At 45.1% G+C, this 12,095-nt stretch overlaps 1 protein-coding gene across 8 annotated transcripts in view; it reads right to left on the reverse strand.

Annotated features, from left to right (window-relative positions):
* The window catches only part of AGAP1 (ArfGAP with GTPase domain, ankyrin repeat and PH domain 1), a 327,174-nt gene that overhangs the window by 125,539 nt on the left and 189,540 nt on the right, over nucleotides 1-12,095 (reverse strand). For all 8 annotated transcript variants that reach the window (XM_066553390.1, XM_066553387.1, XM_066553384.1 and 5 more), the window contains one exon: nucleotides 6,444-6,548. In XM_066553390.1, coding sequence (XP_066409487.1) covers nucleotides 6,444-6,548 — 105 coding nt within the window. The remainder of the gene's footprint in view (nucleotides 1-6,443; nucleotides 6,549-12,095) is intronic.

The following is a 12,095-nucleotide window of genomic DNA, read 5'->3' on the forward strand; positions in this document are numbered from 1 at the left end:
AACAAAATTGCTAAACTGCAAAAAGAAGAAAAGGAGGGGGGGGGGGAGAAAGAGAAAAAAAACAAAAGGCCCCCTTCCCTTTGCTTATTGAGTTCAAAGGCATAACATGCAGCACCCTGCAGCAAATGGGAAGCTACACTAATTTTAAAGCCATAAAACGCTATAAAGTGCCCTGCGGGGCAGGACTACACTGGAGCTAGTTGCACCTAAATAAGCCATGGTTCATTTACTTCGCAGCTTAGCCTAATGTAATCATCAGCAGATTCCTAGCCTAGAGTTGTAACAGGCACGGAGCCGCTGCCGCCGAGGCGACACTCCCAGCCATGGAGGGGCCGCCGCCACATCGCCGTTGATTAGAAAATTTTTCAGTTTTGACAAGCCCTTAATGAACATAAATCGCTCCTTGATTGGTTTCCGTGTGGGGCCACGGGCACACCTAAGAAAGAACATCAAGAAAAAAAACCCCACAAGTCTCCCCAAGTGCTCAGCCTTTTCCCAGGAAGGGCCTGAGCTGTGGATGGAGCATCGGGATGTGAGCCACAGTGGAATAAATTCATCAAATGGTCCTGGGGAATTAGCTGTCGTCCCCCCCTCTCGCATATAAACACGGCCATAATGTCATTCAGCTTCATAATACACCGTTAATCTTAAGGAGAGCCATGAAATGTTATTTTCTGAGGAGAACAGAGAATGGGAACGCGTTCTGGAAAACACTGATCGCCCCAAAGCGCTCTATCCTGACAAAAGGAAAGGCATCACGAATCTGTTTGCTTCACGTTGGGAATCAAGAACATTAAATTTCAGTGATAAAAAGCACTGGCTGTATCTATAGCGTGGTGTTAATCAGCTCCATCAGTGTTGCAGGAGCAGGGGAGGAAGTCAGGGCAAGACCAGGAACACAACAACAACAAAATGTTGGTCCTCCTGTAAATGGTTCCCTAATTTGCACAAAATCTTAAGAAAACTCTTCCCCTTGCACTTCACTTCTCATTCAGCCTTTGTAATGAGAGCTGCTGTAAAAGACAAACCAGAGTTTTACCATCCTGAGTAATTTATGAAGCATTTATACCCACAGCAGTTAGCTCGGCTGGACAGGAAGCTCTAATTTTATAAAGCCCCCTGATTAATTATTAGCTTGGCTTTTGCCTTTTAAATTGCAACTTATTCTGATCCTCAGAATTACCTTTGGCTTTCAGAAGGAGCAGATAGATACTGAAATGTGTGTTTGCTCCAGCCTTGTGCAGCTTTGCCAAAGCACAATTGTGTTTGCCACACTACTGAGTGTTGACTCCCTCGAGGGCACAGAGGCCTGGAGAGATCCTTGTGGGTCACTTCCCACCCAGGATATTCTGTGCTGCTGTAATCTTCAGTTTTATATCTTCCTCCCAAATTTATCTTCACTCCATTACATCTTTCAGATTAAGACAATAAAGAAGTTCTCCAAGAAGCTCAAAAGCGACTGAGTGATCTGTACGGCTACAGCACTTTATAAAAATCAGGAATTACTATACTCGTATTTAACTGTTCCTATCATTAATTTTCTTCTATCCTAACCAATGTTTTAGGCATGCTAGTTGATGCAATAGTAACTAAAATAAAGCCTCAGATTTATATTCATCAATACTCAAGCTGCAGCATGTGTTTTGATCACTGCTCTCTCAGGAGGGAGAGCCTCATCACACGTGAAAGGTACCACAGAATCCCAGAATGGTTTGGGTTGGAGCAGACCTTAAAGCCCACCCTGTTCCACCCCTGCCATGGACAGGGACCTTCCACTATCCCAGGTTGCTCCAAAGCCTCTCCAGCCCAGCCTTCAGCACTTCCAGGGTCCTTTTGTGACTCTAAGTCTCTCTTTACCAAAGGCTGATTTGAGGATTAGCTGTTGATAGGAAATGCCAGTTGAAAGGCCCTTCAGAGCCAGCCAATATCCAGCTTTACATTCCTTCAGAGCAAAAACAAGGGGGGAAAAAATGGACATACATGATGGTATTTTAGAAATATATGAGCACGAATATTTTTATTAAAGCAACACAACACACTTCAGAGCTATTGAACTGCCTGAGGCAACAACCTGGAAATAAGGCTGAGCTGCAATGATGGCTGTGGGGGATATTCCTAATGGGAAGGGAAGCACGGTTCCTTGGCTGGAGCAGCACCAGACTCTCAAGGCACACTGCTCTCAAGGATGAGGGGAGATGGGATCCTGCATTTTCAAGCAGCCTTTTTGTTTCCAAACAGTTCAGGAAAATCACAAGAGCTGGTAGCAAAAATTTCAACTGCAGCTCTGAGAGAAATGCTGGGACCTGAGAAAAATGCATGGAGCTACAACACTTCCAGACACCAACACAGAGGACATCCTCTAAAGCCTCCTGCTTCGCTTTTTCTGGAGGAAATGGCTAGGAAGAGAAACAACACCTCAAGCCTTAAGGAATTTTAACATCTTTGTAGGGTCTTTCCCAGAGAACGTGTCCACATAATGTACTGCTGAAGCTCTTGTGCCAAGTTTAGCCTAGTGTTGGATCTGATTCTCTATCAGGCTGAAATGTTGCCTTTTTTAAAAAAACAATCCAATATATTTGAGGATAGAACAACACTGATAATGCTCACACAGGCTGCTCAGCCAGCCACCACTGTATTTAAGGGAGAATTTGGAACTGTGGCTCCTGTCACATGAATTGAGCAAACCAGGTGAATCCACACCTCCCTCATGGAGATAAAGCCAGATTTTCCCCCCCTCAATCACATTTACAATCCCCAGGTCATCACACTAGACCAGTGAAGATGAAGGTTAAAGGCTGCAGCCAGCAAACACCAACCTTGCTGTGCACATGGGGTTTGTGTACCTGCTATGTTCTAGGTGGGCATCACACCTTCCTTCTCACGTATTTGAGAAGCTCTTCTTCCCCCATAAGGTGCCCCAGCACTGAAATCAAATCTAGACCAAACTAAACATAAAAAGGGAAAACTGCCCTTACCAAAAAATAGCTGTTTTCAGCCTTTTTTTTTCCTTTTTCCTTCTTTTCATAACCGAGGCGCAGCGATGGTGAAGATACGAGAGCAGAGAAGGGACATCCACAGCTAAAGCTGTGTCACGTGCTGACCCGTGGCACGCTGGCAGCCCTGTGGCAGGCAGCCAGTGGTGAGCCATCATCAGCTATTCATCAGGAGAAGGCTCAGATAAAGCAGTGCTGCCCAGCAGGTATCCTGGTGAATGCATTCCGGGAGCATCCCTCCATTAAAAAGCCAGGAGATGCCTCGGCAAATTCCCCCGGGGCCCTTTGGGGAGGCTGACATGGAATTTGCCGGCCAGAATTTTAGTGATCCACTCCACAGCTCTGCTCCAGAAGCCCAAGATGAATAGGGAGCTCTGGTGAACTTTGAAGCCTGAGGGTCAAAGTTCTCTCTCATTATCCCCAACCATTTTCTATCGGCGCAGCTCCTCGGCGTCCCAAGGGACGGGAAGGTTTGAGGCTCTTGAAAAAACCTGACACGACCAAGTCAGGAAACAGTAGGGTGCTTATGTACACATATTTTTCTTCCCCCGTTTCCCTCTCCCCCCACTTTCTTGAAAAGAAACGAGAGGGATTTTGCTATTGTGTCAAACATCAACCTGGTGGCACCAGGAGTCACTCGTGTGCCTGGCACAATGCCGCGCTCGTTTCTGCACGCTGCCCTGCCAAACAGGCCTGACCCTCCCAGGGACACCTCTTCTGCAAGAAAGGGCCTAATTTGATTTTTTCCCTCCCCACCCCAAAACCTTTCATTGTGCAGGCAATGCTTTCAAGGAGGATGTCAGGGCTGGATTCTGCAGTACCTATTTTCTGTGTTTAAACCACTGCTTCGTGCCCGAGCTGCTACTGAATGCATCTGGCAGAGACAACTGATCCACCTGTGGCCAAACCTCGAGCAGTATTTAACACAGTGCTCACTATCAGCCACTAAACATTGTAATTGGCCCTTCAAACACCAGGTGTTAGGCTCTGACTCAAAGCACAGGCTGGACAGACCAAATGATCCCCTCTATTTCCTTTTTCTGCCACCACTAGAGGCCAGCCCACCTTTCACTGCAATTAAAAATTCACTCCAGAATTAAAAGGGCAACATTTTGATGAACTGAAATGATCTGCACATTTGAAACAACCTAAATCTGATTAAAGCTAGGCTTTGCATAAGTTTAGGAAACTGACTTTAGACAGCAAACAAAAGCTCTTTTCTTCACTGCTGCTTAATGGGAAACTTGGTAGGAATAAGGCCCTGATTTTTCAAAACAATGTAAGAAATTATCCCAGACAGCAATGCAAGCACAGCATTAAAAATTCATCACTTTCTTGTGAAAAAAAAGGAACAAAAAATTACTGACAAACAGAAATTCACAAAACCAAACCAGAAATGCAGTATCAGAGCTGTGGTTGGGGGAAGACCCTCTCACCTGACAATTCCCAAATTGTGACATTCCTGCCAACAAAGTTTAGTACAAAGTGTACTGGAAGTGTGACTGAAAATATTTGTGATTCCCTCACAAATCCTTCTGATCCACACATGGAGGAAAAGGCAACACCGAGCCCAGCACCTTCTTCTTGGGGTGGGGGGGCACGGTGGAGGACAGAGGGAAACAATTACAGGCTGGTAATTACTTCTTCTTTAAATGGATTCCCTCTAATCTCCGATGGATTTACCTCTAATCTCAAAGTAATTACGTGTAACCTCAGTGGATTCTCACTCTGGGGGCGACGCCGCGGCTCAGGGGGAGCCTGCAGAGGAGAAGTTTCTCCATTGTCTGCCAGAGCAATGGAAAACTCACACGTGCACGGCCCTGCCAGAAACAATGGAGCCTTTTCCAGAAGCCAGGAAGGGGCCAGGGCACACACAACAGCCTCCTCCTCGCTTGGTGAGCAGCACAATCTAAGGCACACTCAGGTGGCAGCTCCACAGGAAGAGCAGAGTCCATGCTTCCCTTCTGGGAGCAATGCCAACACACAAATCTGGGTGTTTCAGGGCTGCTTCACAGCAGAATTAGGCACATTTAGAGGCACTAAAATTGGGCAGAAAGACATGAACTCCATCACACAAAGGAGCAGTGAAAACCCTGCTCCAGAACACCAGGGCTGAGGGACAAGGTTTCTGATGGGAAGCAGCAATGCCTGGAAGCTACTTGTCATCTAATTTACCACATAATGTGTAAGAGACATGGACATCACATCAGAAACCAGAGCAAAGCATCATTATGGCAGGACCTGAGACCATAAAATCTCGTGTCAAGGCAGGGGAAAAGTGCTAATATGCCACAGACAGGGAACAGCAAATGGGGGCAAGCACAGCATCAGCGTGGCCAGACATGGATGTGGCACTTGGGGACGTGGTTTAGTGCTGGGCTGGATGATCTTAGAGTGCTTTCCAACCTTAATGATTCTAGGGTTCCATGCTCCTCAGACACCACCAAGCTACAGCAGAAGTTTCCTGCCAGTTCCAGGTGCAGGTCTGTAAACCCCAGAATTTATAGAAAAGTCATCAAAGCCTTGATTTTCACTCCTTAATGAAAAAGTGACCAGGAGCTCAAGATGCCACCAATAGGCTTAGAAACAACTGGCCCTAAAAACATTACAAGTGGCAACCCTCTGATTTGCATGTGGGATGATGATAAAATACAAGATCAGGTATTATATAAAACCACACATACATGTATATATTTATATACTTGTATTTATTTTTATATATTTATATATGTAGGTGGATATTTCTATATATCTATATATCTAATATCCATATATCTCACATCTAGATCTATCTATCTATCTATCTATCTATCTATCTATCTATCTATCTATCTATCATCTCTGTTTATATATATGTATAATATATATTTTACCTTGGTGAGGGTCACACCATGATTTCTGGGGTGGGCTAGTCCTGAGTGGGATCTCTGTGCTCCTTCCACCCTCAAATCCATACTAGGAATTGTGCCACACACTCTGAGGGACAGACAGCATCCTTGGGACAGGGATAGATGCCTCAACATGGAAAAGTTTTATGGAACATATTTTAATGGCTATGCCACTTCCAAAAAGCTGCTCAGAATTACTCCTGGATAAACCACAAGCCCTGCACACTGACAAAGACCTCTCCTCACTCTTTACTACCCCTAGGAAACTTTTCCTTGTGAAACATTTGTTTTTTAACCCTGGGATCAACAACAAGGCCATGAAAGAAAATAAAACAGAAAATAAAACAGGAAATAAAGGCTTTAAACAGTTCCAGCAGCCTCTTGGGATGCAGGGAAGCCGCAGTCCCAGTGGAGTCAGAGGAACTGGAGTGCGCTCAGACCTCAGGTGATGATTCCCTGAGAGGGAGGGGAATGAGGAGAGAGGAGGAAGCTCCCTGAGGCCCCACCAAGGCCTGGCTGACCCTGCTGCAGGGCTGGGGCTCCCAGGGCAGGGGGTACTCACGTGCAGGCTGGGGTGGTAGGTCAGCACGCCGTTGTCACACAGTGTCACGTACTTCTTCTTCCACTCCTTGTTCAGGGACTTGCCACTCCGCTTCAGCAGCATCCCCTGGTGGGGCACAGAGAGGGAGAAGGTGAAATGACAACACAAACCACACACAACTGCCTAAGACACAGACAGAGAGAAGAGGAACTGCCTTTCCAAATGAGCATTTTCAGACAGGCTTTTTCCTGACTCTCCCACAATGCACACTCCCTCCGCTGGCTTTGTCCAGTGGGTAGAAAAACCCTCTTTTTCCTTGAATTCCATGCCGCAGGAAAGCACATTTTAGTGTGACCCACAAGGATTCCTAGCTGATGAAGACACCATGTTCTGCATTTCCTTATCCTCTAAAATAAATGATTGAGCCCAGGTTGAGGAGGACTCTGCTGTGTGGCCTCTCCCTCCAGCATCTCCTGGGGATTCCATGCCCACACAAGAGCACACATCTGTGTTCGCATTCCCTCTGCACAAAGGTAACACCACCATGGAAACCCCTCACTGCAGCAAAAGAAACCTCAATCCCAGGCAAGAGTAACAAAACAGAACCAGAGCAAATACAAAGTGTTTCAAGTAAATCCTGGATAATTTAATGACAGCGGTGTGACTGGAGAAGAAAGGAAGTGGGCAAAGTGAATCTCCTTTCCACAATATTCAGTCAAGGATGAAGGACAACAATCACAGAATCCCAGAATGGTTTGGGTTGGAAGGGACATTAAAATCCAGTTCCAACCCCCAGCATGGGCAGGGACACCTTCCACTGGATCAGGTGGCTCCAAGCCCTGTCCAACCTGTCCTGGAACACTTCCAGGGATGGGGCAGCCACAACTTCTCATCAACTGCAAAGATTAAAAGTCATCGTTGTGTTCCTCCAGCAGACAGACAGACAGGAACTGCTACTGTACATTGGCCTGTTCTCAGCTGCAAAACCAAAATTCACTTTGAAAAGTAAAATACCGTGTGCTGTAGAACACTCCAGGTAGCAAATGAAGGATGCACTTCCTTAGGAAATTTTCATTTTCAACCCAAGCCAGAAGGCAGTTCCTAATGGATCCAGACAGTGTTGTGGTTGTGCAAAGCCTTACTGGAATGTCCAGTGGAGATCCCATGCTCAGTACCCACCACAGGGACACAGTGACTGCTGTCACAGATCAAGCTCTGTGCAAAGCAGACACATATCCATTTCAATAAATCCCAATCAGGAATCCACCCAACACCAACTTCAGCTCCCTAATCCCTCTAAAACAAGTTTTTCCCTTCTCATGGTACAAGGCAATTAAAACAAAGGGAAAACAGAACATAGAAAGATACCCTACCAAGCACGGCGCTTCCAACTCCCATGGAGTCGTTAACAGTGTAAGCCTTGAAAACGAGTTCCACTGTTTGTTTTCCCATTCAACTTGCAGCTTTATGAAGTGATCCCTCTGCAGACCCTATCCCAAAGCCAGGAGGGGACACAGGTCAGCCCCACTCAAGCAGAAGCCCTGCTCCTGGCCACACAGCTGGAGCAGAACTTCAGAGGAGAACCCTTCCCAACACACTCCACGGTGGGACCATGAAGAAAAGTTCTGCTGGACAATGAACAGCACAGGGATCCAAACTCCCAACTTTCTGCCTGCCTGTGGGTCACATGTCTGTATTTTTTTATTTTTTTATTTTTTTTTGTTCTGCTCCTTGCTAGAACTCAAACTTTTTCAAGGAGAACGGGGCTTCTGAAACGCCTCCTCACAAAAGCTCCTGCTCATCCCAATTACTGCCTGCCGGCGCCTGGAGACGTTGTTTTCTTCTATTAAAAAATGAAAGCTTATTTCTGCCTTTGACTCTCCTGTTTGTCTATAGGAGGTGATCTGTCTCTTCACCTTTCTCATCTTTCATACCTCACCTGCAGCACAGCACTGGTGTTTAGGGGGACCCAATTCTAGTTAGTGCTGTGCTGAGGGGATCAAAAATTACTGTTTCCCTGCACTGGTTTGTTCTTCAGACCCTCTAATGGGGAAAAAGCAGTAAGGATCACAATGGGGAATTTTTTTTTTCCTTTGCCTTCTTTTTTCAAGTTTTGAAGCTAGTAAAATGTACATATTTCATAACCTTTTAACTGTCCCTTTGCTATACAGAAAACATGTTATTACTTACATAATTTTCAATTTGTGTCAATTATAATCTCAATAAAGAGTAAAAAATCTATGACCATCATGATTTTTACTACTTAAAGTTTTGCTGCTATCTAAGTATGAATTATGACATTCTAGTTTTGGATCTAAATGAAGAAAATGATTCAAAATGAGGTTTTACCATGTTTTTAAAGCAGAACTCTGTGCTTTGATGTAAAAAAAACCCAAACAAAAATCAACCCGCCCAGCTCAGAACTGAATAGGGATGATGGACCTATTTGTGCCTAGCTAACAAACCAGACTTCCCAATCCATTTTCTTCAGGCATTCCTTTGGCAAACAGAATCATTTTCACATTATGTGATAATTAAAAGTATCTTGAAGTACCTGGAGAGCAAACTGCTGTGAATACAAGGAGCTAACTTAAAGTGCTATAAAGCAAAGCAGCCCATATAAACCACAGTTTTTATCCCCAAGGCCACCACTTTGTGGTAATTTTATAGAATGGTCTGGAGAAATGGTCTTAGAATCAGAGTTTAGATCAGTTATAAATGCACTTTAATGTTAGCTACACGTAAAAAAAAATTGGCCCACATGACAGGAAATGTTATTTAAAAGAAATAACATTGCTTCAGTCACATTGTGGCTACATTTGAGTCACATCAGATCCTGTGCTGAGGAAATGAGATCCAGGGGTTCCTGCTGACCCCTGGTACCTCCAAGGCAATTCAGAGGCAGCTTGGGCACGTCCCCAGTCACTGCCAAACAGGTCCCCATGTACACACAGCACACTGGAAAAATCCCATTTCAGTCCCCAGGCTGGACAGTAAGAGCCTACATAAATCTTCTACTCCCAATACCAATTTTCTGGGTTTAAATAATCCCTGCCTCAAACAATTATTAATTGGATGATGCTATTTTCCCTAATTTCTACGAAATCTTTAATTTCTCACAGCCCTCCATGGGCAGCTGGGTGCAGCTCCAGAGCCTCCAGACTCAACACTAAGAATTTAACACCTCTGATTTCCACACAAACCGAGAAGAACTTCACACCTCCAATAGCTTTTTAGTTTGTTTTTTTTTTTACCACCTTCCCTCCAAAACTGCAATTCTGTGTTGAAGGCAGGAATGGTGAGTCCTCCAGCTTGTGGTTTGAAGCAGCTGGAGGAAAAAGGCTCCAAGTGGAGTGCACGGAGCTGAGTCCCTGGGTTTTGCTGGAGGATGCAGGGAGCGAACGGAGCCGGCTCTCCATTAGTAATGTGTGTGCTACATCTACTCCCAGGAGGTCATTGCAAGCCAAAAGCAATGTTAAGTGTACAAGCTTTAAATAACTTACAAAGTTAATGTAATGAATGCAAGTGTGATCTGAAATCCATCACTCAGTGGCTTGCTGTAGCCTCAAGCTGTGATAAAACACCACTCATAAATTTATATTAAAACTCTGTTCGATAGCAATTATTTACCAACAAAGATTTATTGATTGCATTTGCTGTTAGGGACTGGGGCCCTAACTGAGTCAATCAGCTTAGGCTGCTGAGCTCCAGGGCACCTGGGGAAGTTACAGACTGCCAGCAGGCTCTGCAATCCCAACATTACTGTGGGAGCAGGAGCAGCTAATGAAAAACCACCAGCCCCGGATTGATTGGAGCCAAGGTGGAGAGAAAACAACACACCCAGCACTGGTGAAGGGACCAGGGCATGTGGAACACCCAGCTCACCTGAATACACAGCAAGCAGCAAAATCTGGCTGCTCTGGGTGCCCTCTGTGAGCTCCAAACCTTGCTTGCTTAAGTAACTCAGTGGTGAAACAATCATCAATTTGTTCTACTGAAATATTTTAGGTTTTAAATAGCAAATTATCAGCATTTCAAGACCCCTTGAAGTTGCTAAATGCTGCATTGAAGATGCTGGCAGGTGAGAGGCCTTAAAAATGGTTTTTGAAGTCAGCAGAGCCAAGATTGGACCTTCTGGAAAAGGAAATGTGGTACCTACAAGGCAGGGGTTGGAACTAGATGAGCTTCAGGATCCCATCCAACCCAAACCATTCCATGATTCCACTTTGGGTTCTATTTCCTTTCAGAAATTTACCCCACTGCCATGGCTGAGGTGCAAACTCCTGCCAGCCTTTTGTTTCTTCTCCTCCCTAATTTTTAGCTGACCCCATATTGTTGCCCTGATGCTGTTCTGACAGAATGAAACAGGTAATCTCACACTTCATCATTAACAACATAAATTCCTAATTTTCCACTCAGGTCTGTAGCTCCCACAGCCATGATTAGCAGCTAGCACTGCTAGGAATTTTCTACAGCTCCTGTGCAACCTGCTCAGAAAAGAAGAACTCTCAGCCATGAAAAACCTCCTCCTTCAAATAACTCTGAAGGCAGCCACTCAGTCAGGATCACAAACTAATTGTTACATACTAATTCTGGCCAATAAAACACCCACTCCTGTGAATCTATTAATGTGGAGAACAAATGCAGGTGAAACCCCCAGGATTCAGTGACCAGCCAGCTCTGCACAGTCTGTCCAACATCACCTGATAATAAACAAGGGATTCATTTTTCAGTGATATTTTTTGCCTCCTGAAGATTTAGTTGTAACAGGTTTCTGGTGGTAAAGTCCATTCCTCAGCAGCTCAAACTGTTTCACCCCCAAACAATACCTGCATGCCAAAGGAAGCTTTTGGTAATGACTGAATCATTGATCCACAGAGAGTCAGAGAATCCCAGAATCGTTTGGGCTGGAAGAGACTTTAAATTTCATCTCATTCTATCCCCTATCATGGGCAGGGACACCTTCCACTAGACCAGATTGTTCTGTCTTTAAACCTAAAATCCTCTACGGAATAAATTGTTGAAGATTCCCAGTGTATGGGGAATCCTTCCATAAAAATGTAACTTGTTTTCTCAGTTTCCCAAACTTAAATCTTTTTTCCCCCCAGGAATTTAAGGGAATGCTGCTTGGTCTTTTGGTCAATGAGACATGAAGCTGGTTTAAGTTTTTATACTTGGAAACCTGTAGCAACCTTCTGATACTTAAAGGGGGCTTATAAAAAAGAGGGAGAGGGACTTTGGATAAGGGCCTGGAGTGCCAGGACAAGAGGAATGGATTCACACTGCCAGAGGGAAATTGGGATAAATGGGATATTGGGAAGGAATTGTTCCTGTGAGGGTGGGCAGGCCCTGGCACAGGATGGCCAGAGCAGCTGTGGCTGCCCCTGGATCCCTGGAAGTGCCCAAGGCCAGGCTGGATGGGGCTTGGAGCAGCCTGGGACAGTGGAAGGTGTCCCTGCCATGGCAGGGGTTGGGATGGGGTGAGCTATGAGGTCCCTTCCACCCCAAACTATTTTGGGATTCTATGACCTCTTACAGTAGCAGAGCACAACTGGGGACCAACTGAACCACAAAAAAAAAACAAAAACAAAAAAACCCCAAAAAAGGTTGCAAGAGCATGGAGTGGCTCTGAAGAGTTCTGAAAACAGGAGAGCTCAAACATTCTCCAGCTTC

Source organism: Molothrus aeneus, chromosome 7 (assembly GCF_037042795.1).
Source record: "Molothrus aeneus isolate 106 chromosome 7, BPBGC_Maene_1.0, whole genome shotgun sequence".
Lineage (NCBI taxonomy): Eukaryota > Metazoa > Chordata > Aves > Passeriformes > Icteridae > Molothrus > Molothrus aeneus.